Source organism: Plasmodium gaboni, chromosome 14 (assembly GCF_001602025.1).
Source record: "Plasmodium gaboni strain SY75 chromosome 14, whole genome shotgun sequence".
NCBI classification, from domain to species: Eukaryota; Apicomplexa; class Aconoidasida; order Haemosporida; family Plasmodiidae; genus Plasmodium; species Plasmodium gaboni.
Genome location: NC_031494.1, coordinates 2,244,744 through 2,262,540, shown reverse-complemented (window position 1 = coordinate 2,262,540; position 17,797 = coordinate 2,244,744). Strand labels below are relative to the sequence as shown.

General features: G+C 17.6%; 7 protein-coding genes across 7 annotated transcripts; 4 read left to right on the top strand and 3 right to left on the bottom strand.

Annotated features, from left to right (window-relative positions):
- Positions 1-1,064: 1,064 nt before the first annotated feature.
- Positions 1,065-1,973, top strand: PGSY75_1460200 (hypothetical protein; the record flags this gene model as incomplete). Its single annotated transcript, XM_018788287.1, has 1 exon — positions 1,065-1,973. One exon carries the CDS (start codon positions 1,065-1,067, stop codon positions 1,971-1,973), a length of 909 nt encoding a protein of 302 aa, XP_018639659.1.
- A 945-nt stretch (positions 1,974-2,918) lies between these two features.
- PGSY75_1460100 (FYVE and coiled-coil domain-containing protein) lies at positions 2,919-3,893 on the bottom strand (the record flags this gene model as incomplete). The annotated part of the gene is made up of 1 exon (XM_018788286.1): positions 2,919-3,893. The coding sequence occupies one exon, from the start codon at positions 3,891-3,893 to the stop codon at positions 2,919-2,921; it is 975 nt and encodes a 324-aa protein (XP_018639658.1).
- A 1,414-nt stretch (positions 3,894-5,307) lies between these two features.
- On the bottom strand, positions 5,308-6,198 carry PGSY75_1460000 (putative biotin protein ligase; the record flags this gene model as incomplete). The annotated part of the gene is made up of 1 exon (XM_018788285.1): positions 5,308-6,198. The coding sequence occupies one exon, from the start codon at positions 6,196-6,198 to the stop codon at positions 5,308-5,310; it is 891 nt and encodes a 296-aa protein (XP_018639657.1).
- A 1,726-nt stretch (positions 6,199-7,924) lies between these two features.
- On the top strand, positions 7,925-8,506 carry PGSY75_1459900 (putative membrane protein; the record flags this gene model as incomplete). Its single annotated transcript, XM_018788284.1, has 1 exon — positions 7,925-8,506. One exon carries the CDS (start codon positions 7,925-7,927, stop codon positions 8,504-8,506), a length of 582 nt encoding a protein of 193 aa, XP_018639656.1.
- Positions 8,507-10,422: 1,916 nt separating this feature from the next.
- PGSY75_1459800 (putative bax inhibitor 1) lies at positions 10,423-11,634 on the top strand (the record flags this gene model as incomplete). Its single annotated transcript, XM_018788283.1, has 4 exons — positions 10,423-10,862; positions 11,004-11,138; positions 11,338-11,401; positions 11,542-11,634. The coding sequence occupies 4 exons, from the start codon at positions 10,423-10,425 to the stop codon at positions 11,632-11,634; spliced, it is 732 nt and encodes a 243-aa protein (XP_018639655.1).
- Positions 11,635-12,264: 630 nt separating this feature from the next.
- On the top strand, positions 12,265-13,941 carry PGSY75_1459700 (putative pyridoxal 5'-phosphate synthase; the record flags this gene model as incomplete). Its single annotated transcript, XM_018788282.1, has 8 exons — positions 12,265-12,450; positions 12,616-12,888; positions 12,981-13,041; positions 13,191-13,279; positions 13,345-13,411; positions 13,524-13,641; positions 13,798-13,841; positions 13,916-13,941. 8 exons carry the CDS (start codon positions 12,265-12,267, stop codon positions 13,939-13,941), a joined length of 864 nt encoding a protein of 287 aa, XP_018639654.1.
- A 506-nt stretch (positions 13,942-14,447) lies between these two features.
- On the bottom strand, positions 14,448-16,989 carry PGSY75_1459600 (hypothetical protein; the record flags this gene model as incomplete). The annotated part of the gene is made up of 2 exons (XM_018788281.1): positions 14,448-15,196; positions 15,297-16,989. The coding sequence occupies 2 exons, from the start codon at positions 16,987-16,989 to the stop codon at positions 14,448-14,450; spliced, it is 2,442 nt and encodes an 813-aa protein (XP_018639653.1).
- Between the last annotated feature and the right edge of the window lie 808 nt (positions 16,990-17,797).

The window sequence follows — 17,797 nt, the reverse complement described above, 5'->3', positions numbered from 1 at the left end:
GTAGTAGTAAATTTTTTCATTTTCATGAATAAATATTGTCTATATGAATTAATATAATTATAAGGATATAATTTATTAATAAACTTTTTATATAAAAACAAAAAATAAGATAAAAAGAATTTATTAATATTTTTATTAAATTCTGTATTATAATTCTTTAAAAAAATATATAAATTACATAATATTATATGATATAGATCAATTGACACATAATATATATATATGTGTAATGTTTATGTAATATTTATGAAGTACCTCAAAAAAAAATGAATTTATTTTTTTACACTTTATTGGTTTAAAATATATGTGTATAATTTTCTTATTTATTTGATATATATATATATATATATATTTATTTATTTATTGTAGAAATGTGCTAGGATTATTTTTATGATATATATATTCTTTATATAATTCCTCAATAAAAATAGTTCTATCAATATATATTTATTACTTTTATTTATTACGAAATCAATAAAATTTAATTATGAGTTATAATTAATATTAATAAAATAACTATAATAATGTTTTATATAATATTCAATCATTTTAATTAAAAAAAAAAGAAAGAAAAAAGAATATTTTTGGTATTTATATATGATTATATACTTTTTACTACTAAACAATAATAAGAGAAAATAATCGTGTTCAAATGATGTGTTTTCTGTATTCATTTCATTTTTATAATAACCAAAATATACACGTAAACAAATAAATAAATAAATATATATATATATATATATATTTTTTAATTTTTTTTATTTTTATGTTCCATATTATTTTATATATTTATATTTCAATTTTTATGATTTAACAAATGGAGTTCCAAAAAAAAGGAATTATTTCTATACTATATTTTAATCCTTTTTTTTTTCTTTGATCTAAATATGTTTGTCATTTTTATGTATTTATGATTTTTTTTTTTTTTTTTTTTTTTTTGGTAAGTAGCTATTTTATACATACATACATATATTTATTTATTTATTTATTTATTTATTTATTTATTTATTTATTTATTTATTCATTCATTTATTCACATTTGTTATTGCCTTTTCAAATAAACAATGTCGTCAATAAAAATAAATAAAGATGAAAGTAAACGGGTACATAATTGGATAAAAAGTGCCATTGGAACTCCTAATAGGAGACAGTTTAAACATAAAAATATCATGTACCCATATTTTCGTATGTACAAATCTCCATATAGAGCAAGAGATTCAAGAACTAGACAAGCGTTTTGGCCATGTGTAGATAAGTATCCTTGGCACACACATCAGAAAAGATGGGTAGATATAGAACAATTGAATTTAAAGTTTTTTTCTGAATTTACAAATAAAGAGCCAAGTAGAAAAAATTTATTTGAAACATGTCATACTTTACCATTTAATGGTATTAACTGCCTTTTTTGGAATCCAATTTACCTGAACAGTCATAAATTTTTTTTAAAAAAAAATAAAAAGGATGAAAATGAGGAAGAAGATAATATGGAAGGAAATGATGATGTAAAAGAAAATACCATCGAAGGAAATGATAATATAAAAGAAAATACGATCGACCAATATGTTAACAATAATATTAATAATCGCAATGATGTAATAAACCAATATAACGAAAATAAAAAGGTCATTAAAATAAATGATTTTCATTATATTGTAGACAAAGAAGTTAAAAACAATACCTATTTTTACCTTAAATATATCAAATATAGTATGAGACCTTTTAGAGGTAAATTAATCGGAGATATATATCTTAATCAAACAAAAATCAGACATAATATTTCAGCAAAGGGATTTGTAAACGGTGAATGGAAATATTCATATCCTCATATAAACATAAATAAAAAAATTGAACATATATCATTAAATAATAATTTAACATCAAATGATATATATAGTGATAATATTAATAATTTAGTTATCGTAGATAAATATACATATAGACCTCCATTACCAAAATCTTATATTTTAAAGTAATATATTATTAAGAAACCTTAATGTGTTATATTCATATGAGTAAATCAATAAATATGAATTATTACATATATATATATATGTATATATATGTATAATTAAAAATTTTTCTTTATAATATTATTCATATTATTTCATAATTTTTAAAGTTTAAAACATATATAAAAATAAAATGCATAAAAAAAATTATATTACCCTTTTTCATTATAAAAAGAAAAAAAAAAAAAAAAAATATGAAAACAAATAAAATCAAATGAAATCAAATAATATAATATTATAAATGACAACGTTGTTTTTCGAAAATAAATATATATAATATAATATATAAAAAAAAAAAAAAAATTATCATATAAAACATATATATTATTTTGAAAAGCATGAATTAGAAAAAAATAATATATGAAAAATTTATTTTACTTCTTATAATTAAAAAATATAAATGTACGGATACGTATTTTTCCTCTTTTTCTTTATTTTAAACAAATAAAATAAATTAATATACATATAGCAATGTGTATAAAAAATAAAATAAAAAAAATAAAAATAAAAAAAAAAAAAAAAAACAGATATATCATATATTTCTTTCGTATTATTATGTGGTAATAATACAAATATTATATTTATATAATCTAAATATACATATATATATATATATATATATATATATATATTATTATTATAATATGGGCGGAATCATAATATGTATACATATTTAAAAGGAAAAAAAAAAAAAAGAAGAAACTAAAACAAAGAAGTAAAATCATATTAATTATATAAATAAAAACAAAAAAATAAATATAAAAAATTATAAACATAAATCTTATTATTCTATAAAACTATAAGTTTAATTTATAATATATAAATATATAAATATGCAAATATATATTTTTTTAATTAAATGTATTTATATATATATTTATATATATAAGTACTTGCGTTTGAACCTGTTTACATAATAGAACACATTCGTCTCTGACATCTATTACAACAATTTTCATCGTCCATATATTCGTTGGGGCCATCAGCTATCGTATATGATACTGACATACCATTAGACGGTAAATTAAAAGAACCTTGGTTGTATGACGTAGAACTAGCATTTGTCATAGAGAAATTATTTAGATCATTTTTATTATATGTTTTTTTTTCTAATTCTAGTTGATTACATCTGATAATTAATTTCTCAACTTGTTTTTTATATGATTCAATAATACCTTCTGATTCTTCTTTGACGAGTGCTAATTCATTTTTTTCTTTCATAAGATTTTTAATATTAATATTTTTCTGTTGAATTTCATGATTTCTTAAATTTAAGATTTTATTTAATTCCATTTTTTGTTCTTTTTCCATTTTCAAATTTTCTAATTCATTTTTTTGTTCTTCAATAATTGAATCATAATTTTTAATTTTTTCATTTAATGTTTTTAATCCTTTTTCTCCTCTTTTTAATAAAGAAATAACATCAGTACTACCATCGGTGTTATCTGTATTATTTAAAATTTCATTATCAAATTCAATTAAAAATGTTTTAAATCTTTCTACTATTGCCATCTTTTCACTTAATGCTTTTTTTAAATCTTGATTTATTTGTTTTCTTGCACCTAAATCTTCTTGTAATAATAAAGTTTGAGGAGAAGATCTTTCCATAAAACAACGATCACATACTCTAACCTTCTCAGAATAACTATATTCACTTATTTTTATTTTATTATCAGAACAATTTGAACAAAATACATTTCCACATGCTCTACAATGGTGCTTTCTTACTCTTACATTAAAAACCACATTACAACTATAACAGTTAGTTACTTCTTCATCTGGTACCCACAAACACTTTCTTTCATTTTCATTCTCATTTTCTGCATCTCCATTTAGAGAATCTGAAGGGCTACCATTTATTTCGTTCTCTTTAGAATTTAACATATATACATATATATTTTTTTGTTCTTTTTTTTTTAAGATATTTATAATATATATACCTTTACATTATATATATATATATATATATATATATATATATATATATAATTCATAAAGAAATATATATAATTTTTTATTATAAATATAATAATATTATTAACAAAAAAAAAATAAATAAATAAATATAAATAACTAATAAACAAATGAATAATTAATAAATAAAAAAATAAACATGTAAATAAGAATAAAAAAACAATTTTAAATGAATATTTTTAAAAGATATATTATATATAAATAATTCTATAAAAAATTTAATTAAAATATAGAAAGAAAAAAAAAAAAAAAAAAAAGTTTCAAGATCTTTAATTTAAATATATATATATATATATATATTATATTTTTTTTTTTTTGTGTTATTTTTAAATGTTTTTAATATTTCTTTCGTTTATTTTATAAAGATAATAATAATATATATAGTCAAAAATAAGAGATCTATATGCATATAATAACAATAATCCTTAAAAATATATTAATATATATATATAATTTATATATATGTTTTTTTTTTGCGCACACAAAGTTGTCATCAGTTTTATGTTTATTTATATAATAATAAAAAAAACAGGTACTTATTTATTTTTTTATTTTTTTTGTGATTATAAAAATAAATTGTTTAAAAAATATGAAATATATATATATATAATAATATATTTTTTTTTTATTACATTATTGAGTAGAAAAAAAAAAAAAAAATATACATATATATATTTAATATAAAGTACATTTTTATATATCCATATAGAAGTATATTATGTTATGATTTACTTAATTTTTTTTTTTTTTATTCTATATATGAAAGAAAAAAAATTATATATATTGATATTATAAATCTTGGTGGCATTTTTCAATTTTTTTTAAATATTTTCTTAATTTTATATCATAAGATCAAAATATATAAATATATATATTATGTAATGGAATCGAAATAAAAAAAACTACTAACACTATAAATTTTAAAAATAAAAATAAAAGGATCATAATATAATTGGTTGTATATGAAAAAAAAAAAAAAATGGAATATTCAACTCATATATGTTCATATTGCTTACATGCTTTTTTTTTTTTTCATAACGTTGTTTACCTATATATCAAATGAATTATAATATTTACTAAAAAATAAGTTATAATATTATGAAGGATTATTTATATCTTCATATTTTTTATGTGGTGAAGAGTGTTTTTCACATATATATATATATATATATATATATATATATATATATATATATATATATATATATATATATATAAACTGTCTTGTTTAATCGATAAAATATAATGATGATTAATAGTAATAACATATATATATATATATATATATATATATATATATATATATACATATATATATATATTTTTATTTTATGAATTTTTTCCATTGTTCATATGAGAACAAATGCCCATGGTTTATATACACAAGTTTCCTAGTTTTTTCTTCTAATAAGATTATAGAACCATCATCAGACAAATTTTCCAAGTATCCAACAATTGTATGATTATCTTGATCAATAACAACTTTTTTTTCTTTATATAAAAGACGTATAGATATATAATCTAATAATGAAGAAAAACCATGATTACATAATTTATTAATAGTAAAAAAAAAGTTCTCTAATAATTTTTCTGTAACTTGTTCAACTGATGGTATAGAACATTTTTTTTTTTCATAAGAACAATTAATTAGTTCTTTTTTAATAGATGTAAAATTTTTAGTTAATAAATTACAATCATCTATTAATTCTACATTAATACCTATTCCACATATAATATAAACATTATTAGTATAAATATCTGTAAAATTTATATCATCTAAATATTGTAAATTGACTAGACATCCAGCAATTTTTTTATAATTAATTAAAACATCATTTATCCATTTTATTTGTGTTTCCAAATTATAATATTCTATTGTTTTACTTATAGCTACTGTACATGATTGAGCTAAACAATTAATTATATTCATCTGATTTTTATTCCATAAAAATATAAATGATATAAATAAATTCCCTTCATCAGATAACCAATAACGATCTATATTTCGTTTCGTATCTCTCGTCCCTATACCATTCGTTTGCATATTACAACTAATAACTATTGTATTGTTTTCTTTTAATTTCCCACTTTTTATAAAGAATTTTTTATTTCTTTTACAAAATAATTGTGTAGAATCTAACACGTCAAAGTGTATTCGCATACAATTGTATTCAGGGTATTCCTTTTCAAATAATATTTGTTTTTTTTCTTTCATTAGCAAAAATTAAAATATAAAAATTTTCTATACATATATATATATATATAATATATGTATGACTTATATAATTATATATTATTTATATGATTCTATATATGTATGATTATATGTTCATACGACAATACATTTAAATGATGTTATATATGTATACTATTATATATATATATATATATATATTTATTTATTTATTTATTTATATTTATTTATATATTTATATTTATGTTACGAATGGAAAAAAATTAAAAAGAAATAAAAATAAAATTTTATTCTTCATGTCCATTATAATATTTTATTAGTAAAATTTTAATTTTATTACATTCCTTTAAATATTAATTCAAGCAAAATATATTTTTTTAAAAATTAAATTATATATATTTATTTGTATATCCTTTTTTACGCCCGATCGTAACAGTGTACGTTTTTTTTTTTTTTTTTTTTAAGGCATAAAAAAATATGTCCTACAAATATATAATTTATTATTTTGCCTTATAGAACATCTCAAGAAAAAAATAAGTGAATATCATTAATATATTATATTATATATATCATGTTATGCTCATCATTTATATTTTATAATCCGTTAATATACTACATTTTCCTTTTTTTTTTTTTTTTTCAATATATATATATATATACATATACCAATGGATTGAAAATTTGGGGGTACATAGTTATTCAATCTAAATTATAAGAATGTAGAAGTATTTTAGAATAATATTATCCAGACATACATATATATATATATATATATATATATATATATATATATATATATTTTTATGTTTAAAAGGTGTTCCAATTAGGCTTACGACGTTTCCCAATTTTTATCTATGTATTATAAGATCTCACATTCGATTTATATTTAAATAAATATTTTAATTATTACATTTATATTAATAATATTTTAAATCATCAGTTTAATGTTTATGTTTTTGTTGTCTTGTCTTGTTTTGTTTTGTTTTGTTTTTATTTATTTTTTCTTATTTTTTTATGGTATAAATTTTTTTTGTAACCGATTCTGCACTGAGAAGCACATACATATATATTTTTTTTTTTTTCACATAAAATGACTGATATGGTAAAAATAAATGAATTTTCATTATTATTATTTATATATTATTATTTATATATTATTATTATTATTTATTTATTTATAATTTATTCATTTAGTAATACATTTATTTTTTACTGTAAGGTTTTGGTGGAAATATTAATTTTTTTTATATATATATTATATAAATTAAAAGAAAAGGAGGAAAAATTAATAACTAAATAAAATTATATGTTTATATATATGTATAATATACTGAACCAATTATCATAATTATGTGTTATACACATGAAATATATTTATTGTCTTTTTACATTACATAGAATTCTTCCGTAATAAAAATAAAAGAATATGGTTGTAATTATCAAATGATAAATATATGGTGTTGGAAAAGATAATAATTTTATATATTGTTGTATATATATTTTTTTATATTTATATGGCTTTAAATTTACAAATAAATATATTTATTATACATTAATATACCTTTTATATATTGTTACATGTGTTTAATAAAACAGATGTTATTTATACCTTTACCTTATTGAACACATAAGAATTTCATATAATATATTTTAATTTTATTATTATTATTTTTTTAATACAACCAAATGAAATTTACTTACGTATATTTCAAATAGATGTATATAATTATGAAGTAGATTTATAAAAATGTTCGGAAAAGATAGAATGAAAAGATGGACTATGAAAAGATTTTTATGCTTTTCTATTGGGACTGCAAGTATTATATATGCAATACTTTTAATATTAGTGTCCATAATTATGTTAACACATATGTCCCATTATAATACAACCTTTTTTATGATTATATCAACCTTTAATTTTCTTTGTGCCATGTTAATATTCTTTTCAGTTTCTCATAAAAATGCATTTACAGCTTATATTGCTTATAATATTGTAGTCATAAATTATATGGTGGAAGCTATTGAATTTTTAATTTGCCTATATAATACAACAACAGCTCATAGTGTTCAATGGTATTATAATAATTTTTATTGGCAAAGGAGTGTTGTACTTAATTATAATATGTATTATGGAATAATGGAAATGGTCATACATTTTTTTATGTTCTTAATAGCTTATTTTGTTATTCAGTTGGTATGGAGTTTCTATAGAATTTTACAAGTTGGAGGAAATATCTTTTCTTTTCAACGAGCAGAAGAAATCGAAAATATTTTACACGGATCAAATTATTATTCATATGGAACAGTGGCAAATTATAAAGCATACTGAAGAGTATAAGTAAATATAAATACATCTTTATATATATATATATATATTTTCTTTTTAGTGTTATTATTAATTCTATTATTTATGATATTTATTCATTTTATTTACTTGTTTAATTTTTTTATTCTTTATTTACAATTAATTGGAAAACAATCCTTTATATTATCTCATTTAATTTAATTTAATTTAATTTTTTTTTTTTTTTTTTTTCTTCATTGTTGTAAATTAATTTTTTGGCTAGCCACCTTTTAGATGTTCAGGTTTTTTTTTTTTCAAAATAGCCAAAACACATATAATTTGTAGTAATATAGCAATTGTGATAATAAGTAACATAATAGAAAAAACACAGTACACATACCCCAAAGTAATAATATATATATATATATATATATATATATTTGTATTATAATAAAGATGAATATGAACATAAAAATATTTAATGTCTATATTTTTCAGAATGAACGTATAATACACAGTATATTAAGTCATATTTGAAATAGATATAATAAGGACAACACACATACAAAATATATACATTTTCACAGTATATGAATCACATAGAAAATATTGAATTAAGGATATGTAATATAAATAAATATTTATTTATTTCTTCACATGTTTTTTCTTATATCTAAACAAAATTTATATCAAAAAAGAAAGTATAATATGTGAAAGACAAGAATTTTTTAAATGATCACTTTATTATAAGTAATATATATATATATATATATATATATATATATATATTTTAACATTTAACAATAACAACTTTAATATAAAAATATATTTATTAAGCATATTAAAATTAATATATTGCAATTCAAATAAATGGTTTAACAGACATATAATAAAAAATTAAAGGATATATATATTCAATATTAAATATATTCATATTTTTAAATTAAAGTTTCTTTATTCTTACAAGTATTTTTATTTTTCAACCCACGTTATGAACAATAACAACGGCTTATATGTTTTTTTAATATCTTTTATGTTGACATTTCATAAGGCCTACTAATATTATTTATATAAGAAATAGGATATACCACAATATATATATTCTCATTGCATATTCCATAATTTTAAATATAATTAAACATGTATATTTGTTGAAATGTATCCTATATGAATATATATTTTATATTGAAGAAGCATTAAATGAAAAATATACATATACATATTTATTAAATTATTAAAATAAGAAGGCCTTATCAAATAATTTATATAACTATTTTTGTCAATATTAATCATTAAGAATGTATATTTATTTATATATATATATATATATATATATATATATTTTCCATAATTTTATTTCCGTTAATTGTTTAATTCATATGAACAAAAAAACTTTCATAATTATAATTTCAAAAAATTCTTATTAATATGTTCATATATATTATAATAAATATATGTAAAAATATAGAACATACATGTATATTTTTTTTTTTTTTCTTTTCTCAAATATGAAAATATATAATTATATATGTATATATTATATGTTTACATATTATTTTATTTTATATATTTTATATATTTCCTTTTTTTTTTGCTCTTAATATATTTTGCGTGCACATTTTTTTTTTTTTTTTTTATAATAAAATTTAAAATAAACATATATTAAATATATATATATAATAAGTACAAACTTAAAAGTTTTTTCTTTTTCCATTTTTTTTACTTATATATATATATATATATAAAGTTGCAATTTTTGAATTTTGAAAATATAAATTTTATATTTAAAAAAAATATAATATATGATTATTATATAATTATAAATTATATATTTAAAAAAAATAAAGGAAGCTATATATATATTTGAAAATATATAATTATATAATATATATATATTTAATTATTTATTTATTTTTGATTTTTTAATTTAAAAATATTTTTGGATATAATATTTAAAAAAAATGGATTTTTTGAATCAGATAAAGAAACGACAAAGGGATATAAATTTATCCAACATTATGAATTTTTCCCCCTTAACAAATGAAGAAAGAAATCACTTAATGAAAATATATGGTCTTTTAGCTATGGGAACAATAGTTAGTGCCTTAAGTTGTTATGTGGATATTTATTATTTTAAGGTACCAAAATTTATTGCTTCTATAATTAGTTTAGTTTGTTCATTTCTTTTAGCATCCTCATGTAATTCTCATTATCAATTAGTTGATACATCAAAAAAAAGACTTGTATATTTTGCTGGTATATCATCTTCAATTGGTATTTTAATTAGTGACTACATAAATTATGTTAATTATTTAAACCCATCAATACTTCCCCTAGCCTTTTTTGGAAGCTTATCTATATTTTGTTGCTTTTCCTTGGCCGCCATCTTTTCAAAAAATAGGTAAGTAGAATGAAACAAATATGGAAATTCAAAATTTTCAAAAATTTTAAAAATAAATAAATTTTATTACACGTGTATATAAAATGAAAAAAAAAAAAAAAATTATATATATATATATATATTTTTTTTAAACTTTCTTAGGATTTCCATATTTCTTGGGGCTGTTTTATGTGCCGTTTGTTCTTATGTAGCCTTAATTTCATTTATGAACTTTTTCATAAGATCAAAATTTATAGACACCACATTATTATATACTGGATTTTTTATGTATATGGGGTAATAATATATATAAGAAAAAAAAAAAAAAAAAAAAAAAAAACTATATATATAAAAATGTTGTAAACTGATTTGCTATGTTTCTTAAATAATGACTATAATATATATATTTTTATGTATGAGAATATAAATAATTTATTTAAATTTTATATTTATTTATTATATACTTTTTTTTTTTTTTTTTTTTTTTTTCTTTTAGATTTGTTTTATTCGATACTCAGATTACTCTCTTTGACTTTAGAAGGGGAAATAAAGATTACATAGTAATTAAAAAAAATAAAATAAAAATCAAGACATTATAAAGGATATACAATATATACATGCATATATATTTAAAATAATTTATATAAAAACAGATTAATTTAATATTCATATAATTTCTTTTATATTTTCCTTTCTATAGATGCATTCCATTTGCCTATATTTAGATTTAGTCGGATTGTTCACACATTTATTAAGAATATTAGGACAAAAAGAAGAAAAGAAAAAAAAGTAAAATGATTTTTTTATGTTGTAGTTTATACATTTGGTTTTTATTAGTTTTTGAAAGAATAAAAATAAAAAAAAAAAATAAAAAATGGGACAAGGAAGAAAAAAAAATAATAATAATATTTTTACTTAAATGATATTATGTCTATGGAAAAATATATTTAAAGGATATATTTAATATATTTATATAAATTTAAAATCAAAATAATCAAAAGAAATAATATAATAGATTCTAAATAATTTTTTTTTTTTTTTTTTTTTTCTTTTAACGTTATATTTGTTTGATAATTAATAAGTATATATTATATTATTATTATATTTTTTTTTTTTTTTTTTATTTTTTCGACATTTTTATAAAAATAAAAAAAAAAAAACCCATATATATATATATATATATATATAAATTTGAAGCTTCAAAATAACTTATAAAAAAAAAATTTATTCTATTAAATAATTATTTGTAATAATATATAAAATAAAAAGTGACACAATTTGATGATTCTCCTTAATTATATATATTAACCATATATATGATAGTATAGTGTGTATAAATATTAATTTATTTATTTAATTTACTTGGTAAAAATTATATCATTTGTGTGAATATATATATATATATATATATATGAGATATAATATGAATAAGAATTTATTTATAAAAAGCTTGACTTTTTCTAGATCACTAAAGAATTTTTATGTTTTAAGTTTATTAAATTATTTAAAATTGAAAATTTATAATAAGATATATGTTCCTACATTAGGTGTAAGCTTAAAGAGAAAAAGGAGTAGTTACATATTAAACGTGAGAAAAATGGAAATTACTGTAAGTAAAAATATAAATAAAATAAATAAATGTAACATATATCAATAATATATACAAAAAATGAACATTGAATATATAGAATTTATATACATATAAATTCATATATACATAATAAAATATATATATATATAATATATATTTTTTTTTTTCCCCATAATATTATAGTATTTATCGCAAGATTTATCTCAAAAAATAGATAACGAATTAATGAGCGATGAAATTGGATATACCACTGAACAGCTAATGGAATTAGCTGGTTTATCCATATCTCAAATAATTTTTAAGGAATACAAACCAAATGAATTTAAAAAAATATTAATTTGTTGTGGTCCTGGAAATAATGGTGGGGACGGTTTAGTTGCAGCTCGTCATTTGAAACAGTTTGGATATGACGTCATGATATTATATCCGAAAGTTAATGATAAAACATTATTTAAAGTGAGACAACATAAGGAAAATATTAAAATATATATATATATATATATATATATATATTTTATATATATATATACATATTTTCCCTTTTAAAGAGATTATTAAAACTACTGGAGCATTATGAAATCAATGTCCTCAGGAGTATAACACCAAGTGGTAAATATACATATATATATATTTTTTATTATTATTATTATATAATTGATAACTATAAATGTGTCCATTAATATTTAAAAGCATTATCGATTAATCATATATAGTTAACACATATTTTTATTTATTCTTTTAATTTTCTTTTTATTAAGATTTGGATAATTATGATTTAATAATAGATTCTATATTTGGATTTAGTTTCAAGGGAGAACCCAGAAAACCGTTTGACGAAATAATACAGGTATGTATATATATATATATATATTAATTTACATATTTATATTTATGCCTACTCAATTTCTTTAGATGATTAATAATAGCAACAAAGTAGTTGTCTCAGTAGATGTTCCATCTGGAATAAATATCGATTCAGGTAATATACAAATATTTTAAGATATACAAAATTAATATATATATTTTGTATCATATATCTTATATATTACAAATATATATATATATATATATATATATATATTTTAATGTAGGTCTTTCAACAAATAGCCTTTTTATAAACTCAGATATGAATATTTCTTTAATGCTTCCAAAGCAAGGATTGATAAATTATAAAAAGAAACATTATCTCGGAGGACGATTTATACCTTTGTGAGTTTCTTTTTTTTTTTTTTTTTATTTATTTATTATATATATATTTTTTTTAATGATTAAAATGATATACTAAAAAAGTAAACCATATCACATATATATATATATATAATTTTTTTTTTTTTTTTTTATATTTTATTTTTTTTTATTTTGTAGATCCATTATTAAAAAATATAATTTAAAGGTCCCTAGTTTTTCAGGTATATAATACATGAAAAATATATATAATATCATATAAAAAAAAATGTTTCCTTTTTTTTTTTTTTTTTTATAGATGATAACCCATATGTCATGTTATAAGACAATTATAACAATATTAATATTATAACTATTATATGATACATAAGACTAAGAAAAAAAAAAAAAAAAATTTCAATTAAACATCATATATAATTATTTTTATTGGTAGAAAGAGTAAATAATAAAAGTTTGAAAACAAAAAAAAAATATATATATATTTTTTATTCTGCACAAAGTAAAAAATTATTTATATTATATAATAATTTTCTTTTTTCCATTTTTTTTTTTTTTTTTATACATTTTTTTTTATTTTTTTGTTTAACTTTAAACAAAAATTTGTATGTAAGATTAAAATAGATATATAATATAAAAATAACAATATTTGAAATCAACTGATAAAAAAAAATTAAATATATATAAAAGAAACATATATAAAAATATATGTGTGTATACATAGTATAAAACAAGGAAATATAATAAACACACATAAGTGTACTTATATTTCGTATATATTGAAAAGGTAAAAAAATATAAATATAAATATATATATATATATATATATTTTTTTATAGTTTCATTTGATCCGATAATAATTCGAAGGCATCAATTTTTACATTTGGTTTTGTATTATTTTGTTCATTTTTTTTAGAGGATAAAGTGAAAGAATTAAAAAAGTTGTCAATTTGATCATCACCCATTTTTAAATGGTGATCATGAAAGTAATTTATATTACTTGTTTTATTATCATGTGAAATATTACTACTTGTTTTTATATTATTATTTAATGATGTTGCGTTTGTTATATTATCCTTTTCATATGTATTTTGTGATATATTATTAAAATATGTATTCAATGAATTATTAGTAGTGTCATTATTTATATCTATTAATTTATTCTCATCTTGATATATATTTTGTTGATTTAAATGAAAGAATAATCCTTCGTCATTTAATTTAGTTTGATTAGTTTGTTTAGATGATATATTTATTTCTTTTGTATTATTTTCTTTTTTATTTTCAAAAAATATGAGATCATTATTAGAGTTCATAAAATTAAATTTATCATTATTATTATAATTGTTATTCATATTATTTTTATTGTTACCTTGTTGTGTATTATAATAAGTTTTATCTGTATTTTGATTAGACCTCATATTATTGTATGATATTTGGGTGTTATTATCCTTAACATTTAGACTATTAAATAATTCTTTATTATTAATTGATATATTTTCAAAATCGCACAAAAGATTTTCCATGTTTTCATCCTTTTTGTTATTCCATTGATTCTTAAAATGTTCATTGTTATCAAAGCCTATCAAGGGTTAATTATAAAAATATATACATAAAAATATATACATAAAAATATATATATATATATATATATATATATATATATATATTTATTTATTTACCCGTTTTATTGTTTTTGGTTTGGGTGCCATTTGAAATATTTTGACTAAGCGACATAAGATCATGTGATTTATTTTTTTCATTATAAAATATTTTTGAATCACCCATTGTCATCTTATTATTATTATTATTAGGAGGTGGTTTTATATCATCATCGATATCTAATAAATTTGGTATTTCCATAGATGCCTGGTTTTGATATATATTAAAATTTTTATTTTTTTCATTTTCTTGGGTGTCTGTTTTTTTTTGTAATCCCATGAGAACAAATATTTCTATAACAATTTTTTTTAATTGTTTAATTTCTTTACATTTATATAATTCTTCTAATGTTTGATTTTTTAGATTCTGTATTAAGACTTCTAGAGTTTCCATAAGAGTTTCTTTTTCTTCATTAGTTCTAAAGAATAATAAATGTTTTATAATAGATAATACTTTATATTTGTATTTACAATTTTCTTCTTCGTCATGAATATTTTTCTTTAATTTATCTGTAAGTATTGAAACGATTAATTTGGTATCTAAAGTTTTACATTTTATAGCAAATTCGTTAAGTATATTTTCTGATGGTACTTTATTAATACCAGTTGTAAGTAATATGTCTTGAATAATTTTATTCTCATATAATCCTGCTTGTTGTATTTCTTGTGGTTTTCTTACGTTATCATTTCTTCTGGAATTATTATAATAATTATTATTATAACTATTATTATTATGGTGATTATTCATATAATGCATACTATTTATACTATTTATATTATTTATATTATTTATACTATTTATACTATTTATATTATTTTTATTGTGATAATAACTTTCTGATCTTTTGATATGGTTTTTTTCGAGACCTTTATTAAATGCTCGACCATTCATTATACTATGTATATTCAATGAACCATTTGAATAATTTTTGCTTAGAGATGCACTGACTCTATTAATTTTATTTACAAAAGAAGAGGGTATATATTTATTAGCTACATCATTTAAATATTTTATAGCTATTTCTCCTTTAGTTTTTTGTACTGGATTTTGATTAAAATAAGGGTTACCAAAACCTGACATTTTACTCATATAATTATTTTTATTATTATAATTATTACTTATAAATTTATTTCCATATGTTTCCATATTATTTTTAAGATTTCTATCATTATTATTATATATATTATTATTATTACTATGATTATATATATTATTATGTTGATTATTATGTTGATTAGGTTGATTATTTTTATTATCAAATACAGTATTTCCAAATCCTTCAATTCTGTTATTTTTCATAGTATCTTGACTATTATTTGATGAACTTTTCATAACATTTTCTGTAGCATCATATGAATAAATTAACTTAATCAAATCAGTTGCTTCTTTACGTACTAACATAGATGGAGTCTCACCTTTTAATTCATCATTTACAATATTACATTGTTGACACTCTTTAATTATATCCATTTTCTTCTTTAAAAAATTTCGAAAATCTCCTCTCTTCTTATCACATAAATGTTTCATAATTTTTAATGTCTTTAATTTTACATTTAAATCTGTTCTTTGTAATTTCTTTAATAAATATTCTCCTACTAAACCTAAAGATTCTTTTGAGCAAAATGTCATTTGGGTTATCTCGTTGAATAAATAGCCAGGTGTCGGCTCATCATTTGATGAGGTGGCTTTGTTCAGAATTAGCCGATTCATCATTTGTCAACAAATATTGGAAGATCACACACATATATATATGTATATATTATATATATATATATATATATATATATATATATATGTATATTATTTATTTCCTTATTTTTTCTTCTTCTCTTTTATTTTCTCTCAACAAAATGGGGTGATCCATTCAAGTGAATTTATAATAAAATGACCACCAAAATGCTTAATAAAAATTAATTTTAAAATACTATATTTTGTAATAATTGATTATATGATATTACCATTTATTATGTGCTAATATATTGTTTCATCTTTTTTTTTTTTTTTTTTTTTTTGTCCAACTAAATATTATTTTATTCAACCACTTGTTTTAATGGTTTGTTTTGAAAGGATGAAAAGATAAAAGGTCAGAACAAAAAAAAAAAAAAAAAAAAAAAAAAAAAAAAAAAAAAAAAAGACTATATGGCTTTAAATTATTTTCCAAGGATTTACATAAAATTAATATTTATATAAATTATATTAATATGTGGGAAAAAATATATATATATTAAATATTATAAAAAATGATTATATATATATATATTTATTTTTAAATAATTATTTATATATATATATATATATAAATTAAATATTTTTTATTTTAAATATATAAAAAAATATAAATATATATTATATATATAAATAGGTATACTTTTATATAAATCAAATCTTATTAAAAAAAAGAAAAATTATAAAATAAACATAATATTATATATATATATATTAATATTATTACTTAATATTTCATTTTTGAGGCCTTTTCTTCCTACACTATATATTATATATTATAATATTTTATAGTATA